This window comes from Globicephala melas, chromosome 3 (assembly GCF_963455315.2).
Source record: "Globicephala melas chromosome 3, mGloMel1.2, whole genome shotgun sequence".
Taxonomy (NCBI): domain Eukaryota; kingdom Metazoa; phylum Chordata; class Mammalia; order Artiodactyla; family Delphinidae; genus Globicephala; species Globicephala melas.
The window spans coordinates 32,014,031-32,037,703 of NC_083316.1; the positions used below are offsets into that span (position 1 = coordinate 32,014,031).

Sequence of the window (23,673 nt, forward strand, 5' to 3'; positions counted from 1 at the left end):
ACTTCAATTAGAAATAATGATTGAGGGCTTCCCTGGTGGTGCAGTGGTTGAGAGTCCACCTGCCGATGCAGGGGACACGGGTTCGTGCCCCGGTCCGGGAAGATCCCACATGCCGTGGAGCGGCTGGGCCCGTGAGCCATGGCCACTGAACCTGCGCGTCTGGAGCCTGTGCTCTGCAGCAGGAGAGGCCACAACAGTGAGAGGCCCGCGTACCGCAAAAAAAAAAAATAATAAAATAAAATAAAATAATAATGATTGAAAAGTTTCTTCCCCAGAGATTCTGATTCAGTTGATTTGAGGAGGATGTGTATTTTTACAAACTCTCCAGCGCTACTGTGTTCAGTGCAGGTCCTCTGGAAAGCAAACACCAAGATGGAGTGAAAGTGTAGTAATTTTCTGTGGGGGGGGGGAGGATGGTACAAATATATGTGTCAGAGGAAATGGGAGGGAGGTGGGGAAGGCTGGAGGAGCCATCAGGCAGCAGCGCAAGTCTGACCTCATGAAGGGAGGAGGGGGAGATTATTGGGTAGAAGCATCTCAGAGTGCTACGTGGGATAAGGAAGGGTTACCAGGCTGCTGGAAGCTTATGTATCTTTCAGGAACAGGCCTGCCATGCTCAAGTGCTGGCTACACAGGAGCAGTCTGTGGGAAACGTGGCATTGGCACAACAGTGGGGATGGATTTCAGAGTGCAGAAGCTGGGGTCTTTGGTTAATTAAGCTCTCCGTAGTTGAAAGTCTGTGAGGCACATTCTCCTGGCTGCCACATATACCCTACTTTTTTTTTTTTTGGCCACACCGGGCGGCATGTAGGGGTCTTACTTCCCCAACCAGGGATTGAAACTGTGCCCCCTGCAGTGGAAGCATGGGAGCCCTAACCACTGGACCACCAGGGAATTCCATATACCCTACTATTTTAAGACAATGAGATGAGGAAAGGAAGATAGAAATGGGCTGTAGTTAGAGAGGTATTTGGATTCGAGGCAAGGTTTCCTGCTGTTTTTCAAATAGGAAAGACTTCGGTATGTTTGTAAGCCTAGAAGAGGGAATCTGCAGAATGGAAGATGTTAAAGATAGAAAAGAGGAAGGGAAGGAGGGAAAGAGGGTTGGGGAAGAGGTGCAAGAGGGATGTTGAGAATGAATTAATTGTGGAGGAAGAAGACTCCAGAGAAGGTAGAAAGACGTAAGATAACAGGTTGTGGCTTTGACTCTAAGCAGTGACATCTTATTTTCTGGGATAGTGTCTGGATAGGGTTAAGGTTGAACGTTGTAGGAAGTTAAAGGGAACTGCACTTGGTTATCTCAATTTCTACCACAAAACAGGAGGCAAAGTATCAAGGGCACCAGTGGTGGAAGGTTTGGTCTTGAACAGGAGGTACCACCCCATCTGCTGAGGCGGAAATCAAAAGAGGTAAAAATGGGCTCAAAGACTCATAGATTTGGGATCAAGTTACAGGACAGAAGGGCTGATGGCCTTGATTTCTTGATAAGTAGGAGGCAAAGTTATCTGCTGAAGGTATTATTTATTTGTCGCTCTTCTCACATGACAAAATTCTTCACATAAAACCATAATAGAAATAATATTTAGTATATTAAAATTAATACTTCAGATATTTCTTTTATATTAAGATGATTGTCATATAAATCTTTCATAAACATGTGTCTGTTTCTTGGCGTATAAAGCATAACTCTGAAAGATACCCTTGATATAATTTAGAATTTTAAAAACCGACATTGGGGCTTCCCTGGTGGCGCGGTGGTTGAGAGTCCGCCTGCCGATGCAGGGGACACGGGTTCATGCCCTGGTCCGGGAGGATCCCACATGCCGCGGAGCGGCTGGGCCCGTGAGCCATGGCCTCTGAGCCTGCGCGTCTGGAGCCTGTGCTCCGCAACGGGAGAGGCCACAACAGTGAGCGGCCCGCGTACAGCAAAAAAACAAACAAACAAACAAACAAAAAACCCAAAAACTGACATTGTATTGAGTTTATACCATTCTCAATCAGAAGATAAAATTACTGGAAACATAATGTCAGTGTATGTTGTATATTTGTTACCAAATGTAACAAACAAAAACCACTTCTGGATGCTGTCATTTTATCTAGTATTAAAATAAATTCATCATGTGAGCAAATACTGGCTCTCCCTATCAAAAAGTAGACACCAAAATATTTCATAATTGGAGGGGGTCTTTGAGATTAGTGGCTTCTAATTTGGGGGCCTCAGACCCCCAGAGTATACACATTGAACAATAGTAGTTGATCTATTTTTAAATTTCAAAGCACCTAATAGAAATCCCACTTTACCCACATGAAGCCTTTGAGTTCCTTTACAATTACTTGAAATTATTTCAATTCAGTGGGGCTACTCTTCAGACTCTCCAATGGGCCTCTGCAATATTAAAACATGGATAATGCATTAATCATTATTTAATCAATGAGTTTTAAAAATCAGCAAAACTTCTGAAACACAGGGCTAGGGTAGAGGGAGGATTATAGACATTTGAGGTAACTGATAGTGAAAACGTTGGGAAAAATTGACTTAGTCTAATCCTGAAATTTGCAGATGAGAAAACTAGGAGGAGGATAAATAATTTATCCAGTAACACATCATGGCTCATTAATAGCAGAGCCAGCATTAGGATTTGCTCAATTCATATTTTGGAAGCTGTGAAAAAATTTCCTAATATGCTATTTTCTTGGGTGTTAGGTTTCTGCATTTTGTATCGTGGTGTTTAGTGTTCTTAGCATTTGGAACCCAAATGCTTCACATTTTGTTTTGGGGTTATTTTTGGTTGAGTACGTACCAATAGGAAATACCCCAGCCCAAACGCTAAGGTTTATTAATTTGTATTTCCTCTGCTGGCCAACTTTCCAGTAAAGTGGTTTAAAATTTTTTTTCCATAGAGGTAATAGAGAAACAAAAACAGAAACCTTTAAAAGAGTCTTCATAGTAAAGAGATGCCATAAAAGGCTAGTTAATTTTGAACTCCATTCTTCCATTCTTCATAATTTTGGGGTGGTCTTCATTCATATCTACTCTAGTTACAACAGTACTTTAAACAGAATTATATGGTAAACTTTATACAAAAGTTCTGCTACTACTATAATTTTTGAAAACATTTAACCCACCAGTAAGAGTGGAGACAGCCCTGACTTTTAAAAGATAGATAATTTGAATAGAGAATATAAGATAGGATCATTAGAAGTACAAACAAGAGTTTTTCTTCTTATGAAAAATTTAAAAATTTCTTTCCTTATATTTTTGTTGTTCTTTATATTTCTTTAGACAACAGCCATTTTTTCTCAAAAGATTTTTTTTTTTTTTTTCGGAAGGGGGAGTTGTCTATTGATGGTCTAAAAGAAGTGCTTATATAATTGTAGCTGAGGCAGAACTGGGTATTTAATATTTCTTACATCTCATTGATGCAGTCTTCCAAGATGTTGATTAAGCAGGGAAATCATTTTCTAAGTCCAAAATCTCAAAATGTATAAAAATAATCATAATTTTATAACAAATGGTAATAACTAGTTTTGTGCATTCATTTTCTATGATACCCGATAACATAGGCCAATTAAAACACAGACTTCACATTGTCATCAAATGAACATAGCAGAATGACCAAAGCTGAGAACTAGTCATTGTCGTAGATGGAACCTAAAAGAAGAAAATACAAATTTAAATTAGTTACACAAAATACATATCCTCTAAGTGTTCCAACGCTGTAAATGTAAATGATTCATACTCTCCTGGTTTAGGATAAAAATAGGAGAATTGTCTCACTTTATGAAAAAGCATTTAAATCGAAGGCCATATATTTATTTAACATTCATTGCTCAGTGTACTTTTCCAAACAAAGTTTCTGGACAAATCTATTCTCTATCAAAATGAGACTCAAGATTATTTTACCTGGTACTTAATTAAATGTACTTTTTGATAGTAATTCTGAATGAGGTTGAAAATACTAGGTATCAGTAAGAATCATACATTTAACAGGAGACTAAAAGGAACATAATTAACACTATGCTTCATTTCAGGTGAGATTAATTTTTTAGATCATAATTTAGAAATGTACAATGCTTAGATAATACTAGTGAGTAATACAGGTTATGAAATAAGTACCTACTTATTGTCGAGGCACAAATATTTTTGTGGATAAAAGCAATTCTTATTAAGATTCATGGTATAATGAAAAATACACTAATATTTCATTCTTTTGTTTTCAAAGAAAATAAATAAGAGATTTTTCCTTGATTTTCAGTCATGTTCAAAAATAATTTTATTTCATTATACCATGGCATTTACCTTTCTTAACATTTTCAGGTGATTCAAATTCTAATCAGATTGGAAGGCTCTAATTAATCCAGCAAGCTATTTTCAGTATTTGTAAGAACAGTAAATTCACCATGACTGTTCTCTGTGCTGGGTGCCACGTGAGACTTACCATCAGCAATATCGTCATAAATCTCTCCATCACTGTAAATGTAGAAAATAAATTTTATTTTAAAGAAAGAATCTTCTTAACATTAAAGCAATATTTAGGTTATAAGTTTAATAATGTGATTTTATGTGACATAAGGCATTTAAGGGTGAGAAGTTACATTTATAAGTGGGAAGAAATTTCATATTCATCTGTATCTCCTTTCATTGACTTAATCAAATCCTCTGTTTCATTCTTACAGCGCACACACACACACACACACACACACAAAATTTATTCCATATCATAGACATACAGAACAATGAAAACATGCCCCAAGAGCATAGACCTTGCCTTACTCATCTTTAGATAGAACTATAAGCCTAGCACACAGCTGTCCTTGGTCAGTAGTGTTTGTTGAACTGAGCAAACTGAAAAATCATGGCACAGTACTCCACTGGGGGCCCTAATCCAAAACTGTGATGGATTCTTTATGTTCAGTAATATCAGATTTATACTACTTTCACTTGAACTTCAAATGTTGAATCAAATACAGAAATATTTGGCATAGGAAATGGGTGCATAATTTCTGCAATGTTTCTAATTATAATTTGTAAATATTAATTTAAAATATATAAATATTGGTTACAAAATAAGCAGCCAGGATATGGTTTGTATGGCGATTCTTTTTTTATTTTTTATTTATATATTTTATTTATTTATTTATAATTAATTAATTTTATTTTTGGCTGCGTTGGGCCTTCATTGCTGCACGCCAGACTTTCTCTAGTTGTGGCGAGCGGGGGCTACTCTTCGTTGTGGTGCGCGGGCTTCTCATTGCGGTAGCTTCTCTTGTTGCGGAGCACGGGCTCTAGGCACGCAGGCTTCAGTAGCTGTGGCACACAGGCTTAGTTGCTCCGCGGCATGTGGGATCTTCCCGGACCAGGGCTCGAACCTATGTCACCTGCATTGGCAGGCGGATTCTTAACCACTGCGCCACCAGGGAAGTCCTATTTTTTACTTTTTAAAGTTTTGGGCCATGCCGCGCAGCATGTGGGATCTTAGTTTCCCGACCAGGGATCGAACCCATGTCCCCTGCATTGGAAGCATGGAGTCTTAACCACTGGACTGCCAAGGAAGTCACTGTATGGTGATTCTTATGTTATATAATTTAAAAAATATTTGTGGTTATAGGCGGCAGCCATAATAATCGTTCTGGTGAGTTTTACACATTTTAGGTTTCATCTGGTCCTGAATCTTTGTGAAATATTCTATTCTACACACACACTGAGTCCCTCCTATGTACCAGGAGATATAAGTAAGACACAGTTTTTATTTCAAGAAACTTATAATCTAATGGAGGAGAGAATGATATGCAAGTAATTAAAGTAGAAAGAATTATAAATATTAATATAGCCTTGAAACGTAGGATACACAAATGTAAGGTGACTTTGTCATTTAGACCAGACCTACTCTTGGTTCCTATACTACCTCTGTGCATTTATCATGGAAGCAGCAGCAGGCTTTTCAAATTGCTGCCAACTATGGCAGACGCTGTGAGTTCCCTAGGTCTTCTGTTTGGATCCTTTCTCTGAGATTGAGGCAGGATTTGGCTAATGGAAATCTGATACAAATGCAAAGAGGACAGATTTTTTTCTATTATTCATTCAATAAACTTTTATTAAGTATTCACTTCAATAGGTAGTAAAACAATAATTACTTAGAGAGTACACTTTCTGAATTCTCTCTTAATCATCCTGTAGTAATCACTGATGAAGACGTGGTCCCGTTATTTGTCACGCATTCTTTCCTTGAAATTTGTATCTTTCATAGAGTAAAACCTATTGAAAAGTCCCACACCTACTACTGTGATTAATGCTCTGAGGAAAAGAAAAGTATTGTGATTGTTTTTCTTTTGACTCTTTCCTGGTTTGCTGACAGAGCCCTTAACATTGCTTTGCCTCTTTCTGATTGGTGTCAGGTTATTTATGGATACAGTTTGTGAATCTTCCTTGATTTCTTAATCATGCTGAATTCTGTAAATCTCTGTATTGGTATATGACCTACCCTGATAATGGAGTTCATTTCTTGCACTGGTTTACTTGGAATAGGATCTTATAACATTGTGGGTGGACTCTAATAGCACTAGTACCAGACTGTGACAATGTCCTATTCATAAAAATAGAAGAATCATTGACCACTATCTTTTTCTGGCATGCTTCCAAAAAAGGCAACTTAATACTCTACTATGCCTAGTGTGAGTAAAGAAAATCCTTCAATTAGGCGCCAAGCCATAAACCGTTAACAGGTGATATTTGTACCTACTCTGCAGACACTAATCGATACCTGATTAATTCAATTCAATCAACTGCATTAATAGCTAGTGAAATGCAAAGTGTTAGTGGTTTTGACCTGTCTCCAATATTTGCAATGTGTGTATCCAATGAATATATAAAACTATGAACTGTATAATCGTGAGTGAGAAGGGCTCCTCCTTTATATTTAAAAGAGTGACACTTTATCAAAACTAACTTCGTTATGGGTACTACCATATTGACATTAGTATAGCATATTGTTTTAAAATTTATTTATGATAGTTTAGTAGATTATATTATGTAAGTGATATTAGGAAACTTTCTTAAAGAAAAGCATATAATTATTTTCGGAAGTATAGTAGTAGAAGAAAATGGGCTTACTTGTCTACCAAGTGACTCCGAAGGACATAACCGTCTAAGAAAGAAAAAGAAAATAAATTTTATTAACAGTACAAACTTGAAAAATCCCTACTATTTTTAAAGAAATTGAAATAGAATTTAATAATTAAAAGAATATATAATATATTGAATAATTATATCTATCTCCAAATATGACTTATTTTTCTTATTTGTGTCCACTTTTCTCTCCTTCCTTTTTTTTTTTAACATCTTTATTGGAGTATAATTGCTTTACAATGGTGTGTTAGTTTCTGCTTTATAACTTTTCCTCTTCTCTCTAACTTATTTTTCTCTCTCTCTCCTACATGACTCTTTTCCTCCATTTACAATCTTTCCTCCTTTCCCCCTTAAATTAAAAACCAATATTTTCTTTTCTAAGCTACTGTAGGTTGTAGCACAATCTTCTTTCACATTTTAATCTATTTCTTTAAGGTGTTACCCACTTGACACAGTTTTAAGAATTTATTAAGCATAATTTCTCCTATGAAAAAAGTAGGTCACAGGTAGGGATTTTAAATATCACCAGGTCTAAGACTTAACTTTTCAAATTTTATTATACTGAACAGTCAGAACTGTGTTCCATTCCCCTTTCAGATCCGCAATCTAGTGTTTACTTGGAGGAGTGTGCATTCTAAATGGTTTCAAAACAGCTCTCTTATAATGAGCGTGAAAGAGCTTTCACTATTGCTTTTGCCATTTGACAGAGCGTCAATGTTTGCATTTTCATCTTTCATGGAATAAATAATTATTAGAAGAGCACTAGTATCAGGGATTCTAGTGATTCTTCTGTTAAATGGAAAATAAACATTTTATACAAGAAAGCAAAGATTTTTTTTCACTTTATTTTTGCCCCTCTTGTGCAAAATACTCCTAAGAAAAAATATGGGCTGTTTTTCTTAAGAAAATGTCTGCTGACATCTAATTAATGTTACTAGCCTTTGGAATTATTGGTTTTGTGTTAGCACCTAGCCACTGTTGTATGTTTGAGATTAGTACCATTTATAGTCTTGTCAATACAGCTTCTAAATAACTTCTTTCACTGAGTCAGTCTATTGGTTTTGCTCCACCTCAGATCTAGTTTTGGTTCTAAATCAGAGTAAATGTGTAAAAAATGATAAAGCAGGAAGCTCACAAGCAAAAATTAATACCAACGTTAATAAACTTATGTAAACGTTAATAAACTTACATATTGCCATTGATTTAACATGCAAAATTTTTTAAAAGTTAGAATCATACAACTGAAATTGTGGATTAAAAATTAAGAGAATGAACTTTCCCTTGAAATATTCCAGGGTAAAATCAATTCCACCAAAATTTTTGGTCAAGAAATTAACTACTTGTTGATGAAAATTGTTCATAAGAATCATATTTGGAAAATAAAGAATCAAAGTTATCTCTGAATTCCTGCAGCATGGCAGTAATGAAATGATAAAACGATAAAAGTACAATAAGTAATATTTTTCTCAGAGTATGAAAAATTAGACAATGTTATACCTTCCTTTTTATTTCAATTAAAGAAGTGGAAAAATTAATATAAAGGTCATCTAAAATTAATATCTATGATCCTTGGGTAGACTTTGATTCCACAGTTCTTTCAGTCATTTCACGTTAACAAACTTTAAAAAAAAGTTAAGGTAGACATCATCATTTAGCGTAATTTTTAAAGGGGGATAATCTCATCTCTAACAAATTCAACTCTATGTGTGTCTCTCAAAAGAGAAACTCTGCAAATAACAGACTTTTTGAACAAATTGTGGATTTTGTGTCAGGCTTCCAATAATTGAAGTCTGTCTTTACTTGTACTTCTGTTTAGGACTAACATAAAGTATGAACCATTTCTACAGACAGTAAGAGTCACAAAGTTTTTTTTTTTCGTTAGTTAAAATTGGTGGTTATGTTTTCATTTTGAATTTTCTCTTAAAACAAATTGGAAAATAAAACAATACAAGTAAGTGTTCCCATTGATATTCACGTTTAAATTAATAATTTTAAAATAACGACTGAAGCCTTTAACGGTGAAATCAATCTCATTGTGAGTTGTCTGGGCTTTGTAAAGTGTCTGAACTAAAATTAACATGTAGACAATTAGAGAAATGTATAAGAAGTAAGAAAATATTGCCAGAGATTGGAATTATTCTGGCCTCAAGTATATTTCTGTTGTTGTTTGTAAAATATATTTAGAAGGTCAAGAGAAACAAAATCCAAAACAAAGAGAATATAATCACCATTTCTGGAAATAAAAGGATTTTATTTTCTTGTGCTTGTAGGTCATCTACTTTTTAAAACTCAGTTATGCTAAAATTGTATAGACCTGGATAAAACACTATCTGTAATTAGGCATAAAACAGTCCTTTCAATGACCAAAGTTAATAACTCATGATATAGAGCTTAATTACCTAACCTCACAAAGTTTATTATAAAAATATATATTTTCCTAGCTTCTCAAATCCCTATTACATTTCCTCCTATATCTTGACTCTTCAAGAGCTCTAAGGAGCAGCTTTTTCTTTTGTTGAAGGCTCTAACGTTGTTGCCGTTTTGTTGTTTTTGTTGTTGTGTGAGCTACATAAACATCAACGATTGTGAATATTATTTAAGAACAAACTTATCAAGGGGTTGGGGTGTGGGATGGTACTGTGCTGCTCTACTTTAGTTCCCTGAAATGATGTGATCATTTGGGGCTCATAAACTATGAAATCACTATTATATAGCACTTTTGTAGGGTTAACGACTTTTAATACAGCATAGGTTTTGCTGTCTAGTACCTTTAAAAATCTCCGCTGAAACTTCATTCTATTACAAGCATGATTCATGGCAGTGTCAAAACAAGTGTCTTACCATGAAGTTTTAAACGACTTCTCCATGATAGTTCCTAGACACAAATTTTTTTTTTTTTGCAGTAGAAAAATGTTCTCTGCTCACATGTTCCATGAACATTCATCATAGGGAATGTAATGAAAAATACAAACAAATGAAATGAACAGAAAACCTCATCATAGTTCTGTAACATGCAGAGTGGCTGCTGTGTTTAGTTAGCTCTGTAATATCGTGGGCACTGGCACACCAGGGATGCTTACAGATAATATGAAATTATCATTAGGAAATCTCACATTCATAGAGCAGAACACAGTGACTTGAAACAAATGTTTTGAAATATGTGGTGGGTAGAGTTGGTTAAGAAAGTAACACCCACCCACCATTTGTGCCAGTTAATTTCTTCCCAAAACATTTACTTGCTACAGTGCAGATGTGTTGCAGGACTAATGACTCACCTTTCAGAAGGGTGTTGTGAATATAAAATTACCAAGGATATACAAAACCATCTTTGGAAAAAATATCTTTGTTCTAATATTTTCAAATTTTTTACTCAATAAAAATGACAAATTTTATTATTTCCTTATTATTTCGTTTGTTGTGAGCAAGTCCAGAAATAAAGTTAAACTTACTCAATTTGGCCTCATGCAGTTTAAAAACAATAAAGTCATACTGCATAGATTTACTAAGGCAAGTGGAACAACGTCCGACTTCAAGAGAAAATGCTCATAATGTAATAGAAATTAAAAACAAAATGCAGTGTATAATGCTAAATATAAATTATTATCCTAGTTCTATAAAAATGTTCTCTTTCCCTCTCTCTTTTTCTCTCCCTACTTATTTTTAGGGCTTCAAATCAGGTGACATTAAATTTCTGAATACAAAAATTTTCTTCAGTGAACATGTGTTGTTTTAAAATCGAAACCAAAATTACCTAAGCAAAGAAATCATCAATTGGATTTGGGGACACCCAAAGCACCTTTAAAATTCCCCTTCCTTTGGTGCCCAAAGGAAATGGACAACATTTTGATCACAAATAACTCAGCTCATGTCTCATTCCACACTTTTTTGTAGAAAAATTTTCTCCAGTGACAAGAGGTGGGAAAACTCACAGCTTATGAGACTTTGAGTTGAGGAACATGCACAAATATTAGCGAGAAATTCTAAACATTTGGGAATGTGCCAGAAATATATATTTAAGATCTCAATGCCTCTACAATGTGCTTTTCTACAAGTCAGTGGGTGAGACTTGATCAAATGTGATAATGCCTGTAAAAGTGGCTTGTACTCTACTCCACAGTGGGAAGGGATTACTGTTAATGATTTAGCCTCTCATATCTATCATTACAAATTAGGTTTAAGTAAACTATGGTTTTCTTTTTTTTTTTTTGGATGGATTAAAGAAGAATAGAAAGTAAGGAAAATGTTAGGGTCATCATGATGTTGGACTGCAAATGTCGTTACTGCTAATTAGATGTAGAAAAAAGGAACTGAAAGGTTCAGAGTCTCCCAAATGATACACAACAAGTGAACCCCATCACTATGGCTAAGACAGAGAAGTTCTGTCTTCTAACAAGTTAAACTATTCAACGGACTTCTTCCTGTGAATCTCAGTATGTCAGATTTTCATCTGGTTATCCAACTGCAATCTCCAAATTGTTATACTCAATTCAGCAAGCCCCAAACAAGGTGCCAGGCAGTGTAGAATGTGTTGGCAATACAATGTTGAGAACATTTCACTGAAGCTACTCTCAAGCTCCGTCTCATAAGAGTAATAGATTGGAAAAACAGTAAGGACAGTGACAGCAATAACAGTAGTGGCATGGTGCAGCAAGGGAGAGATTAATTGTGTTAGGGTGGCTGCAGAGGAGTGAGTGAGTGTGCTTCCAATTTTAGATGACAACTGGGTTGTTTTTAATAGATAATTTATGGGCATTCCAAGTAGAATAAAATAGCATAGAAGGATGAAATAGCATAATTTATTCAGGGAATGACAAATGAGTAGTTTACATTTCTGGAGTGTTAGTTGCAGATGGGAAATAGTTGATGAAGGTGAGGCTAGATCACAAAGGGTTTTATATACTAACCCTAAAGACTTCATGTTTTTAAAAATAATATTTGGGTAACAGTATGGTGAGTGGATTGGCTGAGAGAAGGGTAAGGGAGACATATCATTTGAAAGGCTATTGCAATAATCCAGGTGAGGAAGGGTTAAATCCATACAACAATTGTCCCAAATCCTATGGAGGTATTTGAGGAATAGATCAGAAATTAAGAAATTTAAATTAGATTTAAAATTAAGAAAATTAAACATCCAGTTCAAGGAAAGACTAACCAGCAGTTTTAGAAAAATTAAGAAAAGCAAGAGATTTGGAAAAATAAAAGGGAAATTAAGCAGATATGATCATTGAATTGTGGAATAATGAAATCGCAAATGCTCTTGGTGGCCTTCCCACCTGCCCAGGAGTAGGCTTCAATTCCTGATGGACACAGAGTTGATGTATAAGTACCCCAGTTTGTTTCCCACCGGATGGGATAACACTGCCACTCCGATTTCCCAACTGATTAAGCTCCTACTACCCAAGTGTACCTTTTTTTGATAACAAGATTTTATTAGCTGCCTTCTCTTCCCAGTTTATTAACAAGATTTTATTAGCTGCCTTCTCTTCCCAGTCTACTTCTCCATGTGCTCATGGGAGTATCCCAGAATCTCCTCCCAAATGGGAAAGCCAAACTAAGACAAAGTCCAGGCCAAAGAAAGTCTATAAATAAAAAACAACTAGTACGCAAGTGCTACTGATATAATCATCTGGTTTTCATTCTGTCCGAGGTGGACCCTAAAACCACCTAAGAATTGAATTAGTTATCAGTGAGCTTGAGAATTGTAAGGTGCATTGGTCCTGCCGCAGAAAAAAAAAAAAAAAGAAGAAGATAAAAGGTACAAGGAACTCTTGATTTTATCTACCAGAATGTCATGTAATGTTTTCACCTCTCATTTTTAACAGATGATAAATTCTAAGAGGATAGGAGTCCTCCAGTATTCATAGCAGTATTTAGAATTATTGATGTCGAAGTAGAAAATGATAGCAGACTACAAATTATCCCAGAATGGCTGTTGCTTTTCCTCATTCTTAGGGTCTACTGGTTCCTAGGTAGGAGTCTCCTCTGAATTTCTGTTTTTGATGCTGAATCTACATCTGCTCATCTGTATCTATACATGTTTGTTGTTGAGGTCATTTATATCCTGTTACTCAGAGTATGTTCTGCGGACCAGCAGCATCAATTACCTGCGAGCTTGGGAAAACACCTTACCTCAGACCTGCTAAGTTAGAATCTGCATTTTTAACAAGATCCCCACATGAAGTGTATGTACTTTGGAGTCGAGGAGCATTGCTCTAGATGGGATTTGTTGCGGGGACAGAAATCTCAGGACAGCAGGTCAAGATAAATCTGAAGCTTTTCCCCTGGAGAAAGGTCCACATGACAAGTACTAGAACAATTCTCTGTTGTGAAAAATGTGAAATAATTTGGAAAGTAGAGGGAAGGAAACATATCATTTAGGTCCATCACCCTAATCAGCCACTATTAGGATTTTAGTTTGGTTTCTTTTATTTACATATTTTTTAACATGGCTGTAAATAAATCCTATCCTACTTTAAGCAGGCTTCTTATTCCTCTTACTGTTGTATCATGAGAATTTCCTCATGCTATCATAATCACCCTGGAAAATACTCAGTTTATATATTTATCATAACTTATTTAATAATTTTAAAAATTTGAACATTTTAAAATATTTTGATGACCTTTTAAAGCATGTAGTTATTCTGCATTTAAGACTATTCCTTGGGGTACATCTTCACAAATCCTGGTCTGAATGGGGGTTTTCTTTGTCTTCTGGAGCTCCATCTTTGAATTATCTCCAGTAACCTTCAAGTCGTAACACTACATACCCCTGCCTGTTATCCTTTGCACCCACATTCCATTTTTTCCTTTTAAAGCCAACCACACCCCTTCCATAAAAGCTTTAGATCCATTTTCCCCACCCTTGAGTCACTGTATTTTATTCTTAAAACATCTACTTCGGTTCCTGTACCTGAGTCACCTTCCTGTCATTAAAATTGAACTCAAAGTTTGTGTTTTCCGTGCAGACTTACCGAGCTGATATGGGACAGCCATGTTGGCCATTCAATTTTAAATATAGGACAACATAATTTTGACTTACTCTTCTCTGGACGTTAAATGAAATAAGCTTCCTTTTAAAACTGGACAAAAACATTTCCATCTGCCAGCTTTAGTAGCTGAGAAAGTCAGAGAGGACAGGACACTCTTGTGTTTATTTGGAATAGAATGTCGTATTAAATGTGGCCGAACAGGAAGTGAAAACAAGTGAATTTGCAAGGTAGGAAAACTGGAGATTCTAGGTGTGACATATGTGATATAATTTCAAACCAGACCAGAGCAAGAACCACTCACTACTTTAGCAGAGTGGTTCTCACTTTAGTGTACGTAGGAGCAAACTAGGGAAGCCGTTATGATCACAGACTCTGTCTGACCCACGGAGTACATGACTCAGCAAGTCAAGGGTGGGTCCAGGGTGTTAGAATTGTAATACACACAGGAGTTTTCTGATGCTGGTGGTCTGGGGACCACATTTTCAGAAGCACGAATTTGGCATAACTTTGGCAACTCAGTGCCAAATATAGCAGGTGGGAAATGAAAAAAAAAAAAAATTAAAATAAAATACATTGATTCCAGCACAGCGAGGTCTCCAGTTTCTTAATGTTTTCCACAACTCACAAAGCATGGAGCAAAAACAGTTAATACAAATAGGAGTGATCACTAAAACTTGTTTAGTCGTTAAATTCTGGGGCGTCCTAGCGATAAAGAATAAATAGTGACTTACATTTTCCTTCTTCATTCCTGCAGAGAACTTTTGTATCATCTGTGTTTTGTATAACTTCCAGGGATTCTCCAGGCTTCACCTGTAGATCTCTGTTCCCCCACTTTTTAGAAGTTAAGTAGGGTGCAACTTTGGTGTAATAGAGGACTCTAATTTCACCATCAAACTGGAAAAATAAGGAAAAACATTTACCTTATTGATTGATGCGTAGTATTAAAGTAATTCATTTAGGACAGATTTATTAAGAAAATCTTTGTTAAATAACTAGTTCCTTGTTTTCAAAAAATAACAAAAACTTCTTTGGAGAAAAATCACTCATAACCTCACCAACCTAATAATAATTACTATTATTATTTTATTTTTTTTGGCGGTACGCAGGCCTCTCACTGTTGTGGCCTCTCCCGTTGCGGAGCACAGGCTCCGGACGCGCAGGCTCAGCGGCCATGGCTCACGGGCCCAGCCGCTCCGCGGCATGTAGGATCCTCCCGAACCGGGGCACAAACCCGTGTCCCCTGCATTGGCAGGCGGACTCTCAACCACTGAGCCACCAGGGAAGCCCCTAATAATTATTTTTAAAATAAAAAGTTTTTTAAAATTTAAGATGTAATGCATGTGTTGATTTGTCGCACTCGTATATTGCAAAATGATAACAACCAGAACGTAAATTCTATTGGCTTGATCACCTCGCAATATTACCATTTCTTTTTTTATAGTGAGAACATTTAAGATTTGCTCCATTAGGGACTTCCATGTATATAATACCGTATTGCTAACTATAAGCACCGTGCTGTAATTAGATCCCTAAAACTTACTCATCTAACTACTGAGTATTTGTACCCTTTGACAGACATCTCCCCATGCTCCCCTTCTCTGGTAACCATGATTTTACTCTTGATTTCTGTGGGTTTGGTTATTTTAGATTCCACATACAAGTGCTATCACACAGTATTTGTCTCTGTCATTCTGACTTATTTTGCTTAGTATAATGCTCTCAAGGTGCAACCATGTTGTCACAAATGGCAGGAGTTCCTTGTTTTTCATGGCTGAATAATATTTCACATGTATCTATCTATCTCACATCTTTTTTATCTATTCTATTTTTAGCTTACCTTCCGATTAAGTTTCAAAGGACAGCTAAATTTAGATGATTATCACAGTACATATATTGCGTATGAGAGTTTACTTAATTTCTTATAGGAATAAATTTAAATCTAAAATAAATTTTGTAGAAAATAAAGGAGTTGTGATGGAGAACTGTGATATTGATAATTACACTTTTAAAAATCATCAATTTTTTCATTAGCACTTTGAACTTTGTATGATATTTAAATGTAAACATACTTTAAATTTTTTCCTGAAGTCTTTTTCTTCTTTTTCTTGCTTTTTTAGTTTCTTAGGGTCTTTTTCTTCTGCCTTGGCCTTGGCTCCTTGACTAGGATGGCAGAACACACATAAAATAGCATTTAGTTTCAAAATATAAGAAGAATAGTGTATAACAGACAATTCATAACATTACATTTTTGTTAAATTTCATTTCCAATTATCATTGTTAGAAATCTAGTACATTCATTGTAATAAATGATGACATTTCATAATGCAGAATAGATTTTCAAAAGAATACAGACTGAGTTAAAATGGAAGTGAGAGATAATGTATTATGTTGAATGGTATAAAATGACTGAAGTATAGTTTAAACATCGTTACATACCAGCAGTTTCATATGATTCAACCTATTCTTGAACCCCTTATATTTTTCAACCCTTCCTAGATAATTAAGTGGTTTGGCTAATGTCATAGAAAAGGCTTTTTAAAAAAGAACACTTTGTGAAAGACTGATTTTTATGGCTTAAAAAATTTATCTATATATAATCTACTTAAAACAAAGCCAGGGTCACATCTCATGATACCAACTAAAGCCAATTATTATAAGACAGGTGAACAGCTCTGAGGTAGTGATTCTCCAGCCTGGCCACATATAGGATCACCTGGGAAGTTTTTAAAAAATACCACTGCCCTTGTCTAATTCCCAGAAATTAAATTAATTAAAAATTCTAATTAATTAAATTGAGTGAGGTCCAGGTACTGACGTATGTATTTTAAAAGTTCCCAGGTGATATTAATTTGCAACCAAGGTTGTGAACAATTCCTGGGTTAAGTATGGATGTTAGGGAAAGGCTGTGACTCTCTGTAGGAGGGAATTTAAAAAATCAGAATGTTTGTGAATAATGAAAAATTTTAAACACTGACATTAATTTTGATTACCTAAGGTAAAGTTTTGTTTGTAACTGATTTATTTAAAAATTTTGAATCTTAGAATTTAGTTCATTCACTGGGAAATGAATTAGCACACTGTCCTGCCCTAGGTTCTGCATTGTCCCTCATACCTTCTCTCTGATGGTACCTGGGTAGTAGTGGAATCGCTGGCCCGGATTAGCACTCTGGAGCAATCAGAATATACATGAATGTTAAAAATGCCCCACAAGCTCTCGTTAAAGGTAATTTATTGAAATTTATTTAAAAAAATAGAATGCTGTGTTAGAGACACACGATTGCCTTAAACTCTGAAAATAAGCAACGGGAAAGAAATTAGTACATATCGCACAAAGTTTAATCAGCTGGGGCTTATTTTGCTTAAAGAAAAGGGCCAGTGGGTGACTCTGGGTTCCTAGAGAGCTATTTAATGGAATGTGGTGGCATTTCTACAGTAATATTAAAGACAAAAATGTGCTTAAAACTGTCAGGAATAGAAGCGACGTCCCAATGGTGAGGAATATTAAAACTTAACATATTTCTGAAGATTAGATTTTCCTTTCATGGAGAACTGAAAAAGGAGAATGATTCTCCTTTCATATTTCTGGTGTGTTTTGCCTGTAGAACTTGATCTTCTTATATAAATAACAGGATATTTTCCCCTCAGTTTCTTTGATCTTGCTCTTGTTGTGTAAAATTAGTTTAACAATGTTGGTAAAAAAAACGAAAAAAGAGGGGCTTCCCTGGTGGTGCAGTGGTTGAGAGTCCGCCTGCCGATGCAGGGGACACGAGTTCGTGCCCCGGTCCGGGAGGATCCCACGTGCCGCGGAGTGGCTGGGCTCGTGAGCCATGGCCGCTGAGCCTGCGCGTCCGGAGCCTGTGCTCCGCAACGGGAGAGGCCACAACAGTGAGAGGCCCGCGTACCGCAAAAAAAAAAAAAAAAAAAAAAAAAAGACAAAAACATAAACTTAGAGTTCACTCATGCATTTTTTACCAGTACAGCTCAGAAGACACCACTTACTGTATTCCATTGATGTTACTTCTATCCTTTAACTGATCAACTTCAAGATCTTTTTATTCATCTTTCTTTTTTCTTGAAAAAGCTAGAGAGGTGTTCTTGCTTCCATACATAGCATGTATCAGATCATCTCACATATTTATTGGGGTATAAAAAAGCATCCTAACATGTTATTTTCTATTACAAAAGAATTTTGTAAAGGTACTCCTCTTCTATTAATTGATTTTAGGTTTTCTTACAACTTTTGTCTAAAATTAAATTGAAGCCTTAGGTAAGTTAAAGAATGTCACTATTCACTGTTGACTGTTTTTGTTTGAATGGAACCTTTGAGAATCAGATGATTTTGTGAAAAAGTGACATAACTCGTAAAAGTCCTTTCAAAACACAAATCTGCTCTCTTTTTTTTTTCATAAAAGGAAACGATCTTCTTGTGGAGGATGGAGGAGGCTTGAAGCAGGTGGGTTAGGATTGAGACATAAACTAAGCAGTGTGTTCAAGATAAAAAACGTTTTGAGAAAAAAGTAAAAAAGGGAGCGAATGAATCAGTGAGAGCAGTTGCGATCAGGCTCTCAAATATTTTCCCAGTGAATGAGTGAATAAATGAATGAAGACATTGGTGAGTCATAGGTCAGAAGATAATCAGGGGTCAGGAAGAAGGACCACTGGGAAGGGGTGAGGGGAAGCGAGAGAGAGAAGGAGGAGGAGAACCTGGGCTATCCATCCATTCACAAACCTGGCAGAGAGGTCAGAGTTGGGATCAGGGAGAGGACAACAGAGCCAACAGGATGGCACACAGTACACATGCCCTCACTGGGCTTTTATTCCAGCTGAATTTTCTTAAACCGTCTGATTTTCATAACTTCACTGTAATGAGAACATTTAAATTACCTCATCTCTGGTGGTGGAGCAGGGAAATCAGAGGCATCCACATCGTCATAAACGTCATCTCCCATGTCTAACAAAAGACACAATAGCAAATGTTGAAACACTGTTAATGTACATTTTGATATGAGCATTCAATGGGATTTTAATATAAAGATTGTTTCAAGGACAACAAAATAAGTTTTCCTGAGGTCTCTGTACATTTCTCCTGGAAGCACTGCCTATTCCTTAAAAGGGAGAGAGAGGTTCCTCTCTTCCTTGATGCTTGTGTTAAATATCCCTCAAAAAGAAAAACAACAACAACAACAAAATAGTGACAATGATAATAACTATTGTTATCAGGAAAAAAACCCTAAAGCAGTGACTGAGAGTATTTGAATATCCACAAGTGTGATGAATTGTAAGATTAGTAGATTGCTGACAAGCAAATCAATATTACTGGCCATTGGCTGTAGGTAGAGATTGAAGTAAAGATTTTGATGGGATTTGGGGTGCTAGGATAATATATATCACTTTATTTATATGTCTTTGCCTTTGTGCCTATCTATCTATCATCTATCTATCTATCCCTCTTTTTTACTCATTGATCTGTCTTTATTAACTTTTACCTTGTAGGAATATTATGTGTGGCACTATTGTAAAATAAAAGACACTTCTGATACCAGCAGGTCTTGAGAATCAGTATTGGTGGAAAAGTTGCCATGACCTTAACTGGTTCAATGGCTTTTCCAATATGTAGACATTTTTCTTGATCCTAGACTTCTTGTTAATAAAGTCAGGAGGAATGCATCCTCTCTACACCTATTAAGTTGCTCCACAGCAAATTAAGCTGAAGAGATGAGTTGAAGAGAGTACAAATGTTTTAAGAAATGATTATCACAGAAAGTTTAAAATGCTCTCTGGTAGTGGTAAGGATTTGATTTCCTTTAAAAAATCCCCCCCACCCACCTTGGGACTTCCCTGGTGGCACAGTGGATAAGACTCTACGCTCCCAATGCAGGGAGCCTGGGTTGATCCCTGGTCAGGGAACTAGATCCCACATGCATGCAACAACTAAGAGTTCCCATGCCACAACTAAGGAGCCGGGGAGCCGCAACTAAGGAGCCTGCTTGCCACAACTAAGACCTGGTGCAACTAAAAAAAAAAAATCCCCCCCTTCTGTATATATGTACACACACACACATATATATATATATGCTCTGTATATGTATGTATATATGTGTGTGTGTGTGTGTGCTTGTGTGTGTATTTTCCTCCCACTCAGGTTAAGTAATTTCACAAGATAAAACGTGCTCAACTATATGAAGAATCTATGATAAATATGTAAAAATATTACATATCACTGGTTTCCAGAAAGGGAAAAGTTACTATTCCATGCACATGCACTTAATACACCTTTGAGAATGAAAGAAAATTAAAACAAGAAACACATTTTTTACTTATTTGATCACATTTTTTCCATTTTGTTCCTACTATTTGTGGAGCTAAGTTTCTTTTTTTTTTTTTTTTTTTTTTTTTGCGGTACGTGGGCCTCTCACTGTTGTGGCCTCTCCTGTTGCGGAGCACAGACTCCAGACGCACAGGCTCAGCAACCATGGCTCACCGGCCAAGCCGCTCCGCGGCATGTGGGATCTTCCCGGACGGGGCATGAACCCGCGTCCCCTGCATCGGCAGGCGGACTCTCAACCACTGCGCCACCAGGGGAGCCCAAGAGCTAAGTTTCTTGAGTACTTTTTGAAAATTATAGATTAAGATATATGCTTATCAGTTATTGATCAATTTGAGTTAGAGCCTTACATATTTTCAAATTGATAACTGAAAACAAAGTCAGATAAACAGTCTGGAAGAATAGATTATCTTTGTGTTTGGTTTGCTCTTTCAATTTATTTATTTATTTATTTATTTATTTTCATGTTGGGGGTAGGAGTTTATTAATTAATTAATTTATTTTTGCTGTGTTGCATCTGCATTTTTGTGCGAGGGCTTTCTGTAGTTGTGGCAAGTGGGGGCCACCCTTCAGCGCGGTGCGCGGGCCTCTCGCTGTTGCGGCCTCTCTTGTTGCGGAGCACAGGCTCCAGACGCGCAGGCTCAGTAGTTGTGGCTCACGGGTCTAGTTGCTCCGCGGCATGTGGGATCCTCCCAGACCAGGGTTCGAACCCATGTTCCCTGCATTAGCAGGCAGATAGATTCTCAACCACTGCGCCACTAGGGAAGCCCTCTTTCAATTTATTTACAAGTCAAAATAAACTTTTTGAAAGCCCCTGAATATTCTTGTGAGACATTTTATTTTGTTCAAAGTAAACTTAAGAAAACTCCTTTAAAGATCTGTCTCAGCAGGGGTAAAAAAATAAGCTGATCAAAATTGTACAAAGAAGAAACTGTTTCACATTGAGCAGTGGAAAATTTTCCAAAGACAATATAAGTGATACATTTTAAAAATCAAAGAAATTTAGATTTAGAAGGACCTTCATGGCATATAATGTGGCATGTTTTCAGAAATCTTTATGCATAAGTCCAATACACCAAGCTCTGACTGAATTGGGGTGGGGAGGGTCCATGGGGAATGTTGGGGTCCATCCCTACTCGGCCCTTTCTCCATAGTGATCCTATGGCTGGAAGAACTGTTCAAAATTCATGATATTTTAAAATTTCCTCTTCCCACTATTTTACTGTTGAGAAACTGTGGTGACCCCAGGTGAAGTTACTTGACAAGGTTATACAATTTATTATTTTCAGAGTCAGGACTTTAATTCAGACAGCGTGACTATAGCCAATCCTTTCCACTACCTCATCTGCAAGAAGTGAGATATAAAATATACAATTAGCTTTTATTACTTACCCACTTGTTTAGGAGGAGAAGGGAAACTGGAAAGAAAATGATAACACAGTTATCATCAGACCAATATAAACACAGAAATTGAGTCTTTTATTTAGGAGAGACATGAATAGCCTGGAGGCTTATAAAGTCTAATTAATCTGCTGACTGTCATTCCTTTCTCATCCTCCATTTCTCTGCTAAGTCCCAAGTTTTGTCCATCAGTCTGGAATTTAGCAAGACTTTTTGTGAACTCCAGTGCTGACCAAAAAAGTCAAGAGTCAAGATATCCAGTGGTTTATTTTGCTCACAGCCATTAGACCAATGTTTGCAGATTTGTTCTATGAAGTTTGGGCATATAATCATACCAGAGTAATTAAATGGTCTCAGTATTCTGGAGTCACTGTGGCATAGCTCAGGCCCAAAACTGTTTATTTGACTCAAAGAATAGGAATGCAGAGTCAAAATCAGCAGAGGTCATAGGAATCTTTATATGACCATGTTTCAACAATATGTACATGTATATCTCCAAAAGAAGAATGGTGAATAAGAGAGGAAAATCCACTGAAACTAGAGAGTGAGAGCTTATTAACAGAAGTGATTTGAAATCAGGATTGGGTGGCTTTTAGTTGCAACAGAAAAAGACCTTTGCTTTTATTACTTTCTGAGCTTTAAACACACACACACACACACACACACACACACACACATCACTGGAAGAATGGTGCACAGTTACAGTAAAGTGTGAAAGGTCATTAGTTCAAGTGATCTAAAACCAGAATTAGCTGGTGTGTAATTAGAGCAAAAAAAAAAAACCTCTTATTTCTAAGGACTACATTTGAGTAATGCTGCATGAAGAGAAGATTTGCTATGTTTACTTATAATTTTAAGAGTCCTGTTTATTGAGTGTTGTTTTAGTGTCTCACAAAAGGGTTTAAAATTAGGACTTCTATGTGGAATTAACATCTTATAAAGACTTCAGTTAAGTGTGGTGAATCTATTAGGCACATATAAAATAAGGATATCCTGTACCAGTGAGTGTAATTAAGATCCTTCAAATTCATACACATGGAACTTATACTAAAGGGTTATTTTTGTATGGAAAGATAAAATTTATGCTTTAGTTTTATTTATACAAACTGAAGATATTTAGAATAATTTTATTATAGGATAAATATGTAATTCAAGTAGAATTAATATATCACAATTGTGATATAGAGTTACAAAGACTTTAAATACTGTACTTAGAGAAAAGAAATTCCAAATTGTGTCCTTTATTTCTAGCAATTAATTTTTAAAAGAGAATGTATATTTTGAAGAATAGTTAGTATACAATATTATATAATAAAATGTGGCATTGGAATTGTGAACATTCAGATGTGATGCCACAGTTTAAAAAAGTCCTACTAAATGGAGGGTGAGTGTGTATGAGTGTGTGAGGGTGTGTGTGTGTACACTTGTGCGTGTGTGTGCTTGTACATGTTTGAATGGAAAGCAAAATATATTTTTGAACCATATGATGATTTTCGAATCCTTTGTGCTCCTCTTATATAAATGCATGAGTTTAAGGGTGACACAGTAAATTAGGCTAGAATAACTAATGGAAAAAACACATTAAATTGTTAGAAGTTTGTCAGAAATTGGTTATTGGTTATAAAATATTAGCAGCATTTGATTAAATTATTAGTGCTGTTATCGTGCACTGTATTTGGTGGTTGGTCGACTCTTACGATGAACCTTCATTGTCTGACTCAGAGTGTTTTGGTTTCTCTCGTATACTTTTCTTTCTGTCATCTTTTCCCTTTAACATCTTCAAAATCCCCCAGGACCACGTGTTACTCTTCTCTTCATCCTGTAGCGTGGAG

At 36.2% G+C, this 23,673-nt stretch overlaps 1 protein-coding gene across 7 annotated transcripts in view; it reads right to left on the minus strand.

Moving 5' to 3' along the window:
- Window positions 1-1,535: 1,535 nt before the first annotated feature.
- FYB1 (FYN binding protein 1) overlaps window positions 1,536-23,673 on the minus strand; it is a 180,327-nt gene continuing 158,189 nt past the window's right edge. For 3 of the 7 annotated variants that reach the window (XM_030882060.3, XM_060295729.2, XM_060295728.2), the window contains exons 12-19: window positions 23,539-23,673; window positions 21,833-21,858; window positions 19,000-19,066; window positions 16,185-16,275; window positions 14,847-15,009; window positions 7,112-7,145; window positions 4,440-4,471; window positions 1,536-3,652 (exon numbers count right to left, since the gene is read on the minus strand). In XM_030882060.3, the coding sequence (XP_030737920.1) occupies window positions 3,630-3,652; window positions 4,440-4,471; window positions 7,112-7,145; window positions 14,847-15,009; window positions 16,185-16,275; window positions 19,000-19,066; window positions 21,833-21,858; window positions 23,539-23,673 (571 nt within the window). In that variant the 3' untranslated portion in view covers window positions 1,536-3,629. The other 4 variants (XM_070045133.1, XR_009563366.2, XM_070045134.1 and 1 more) reach the window with 4 other exon arrangements.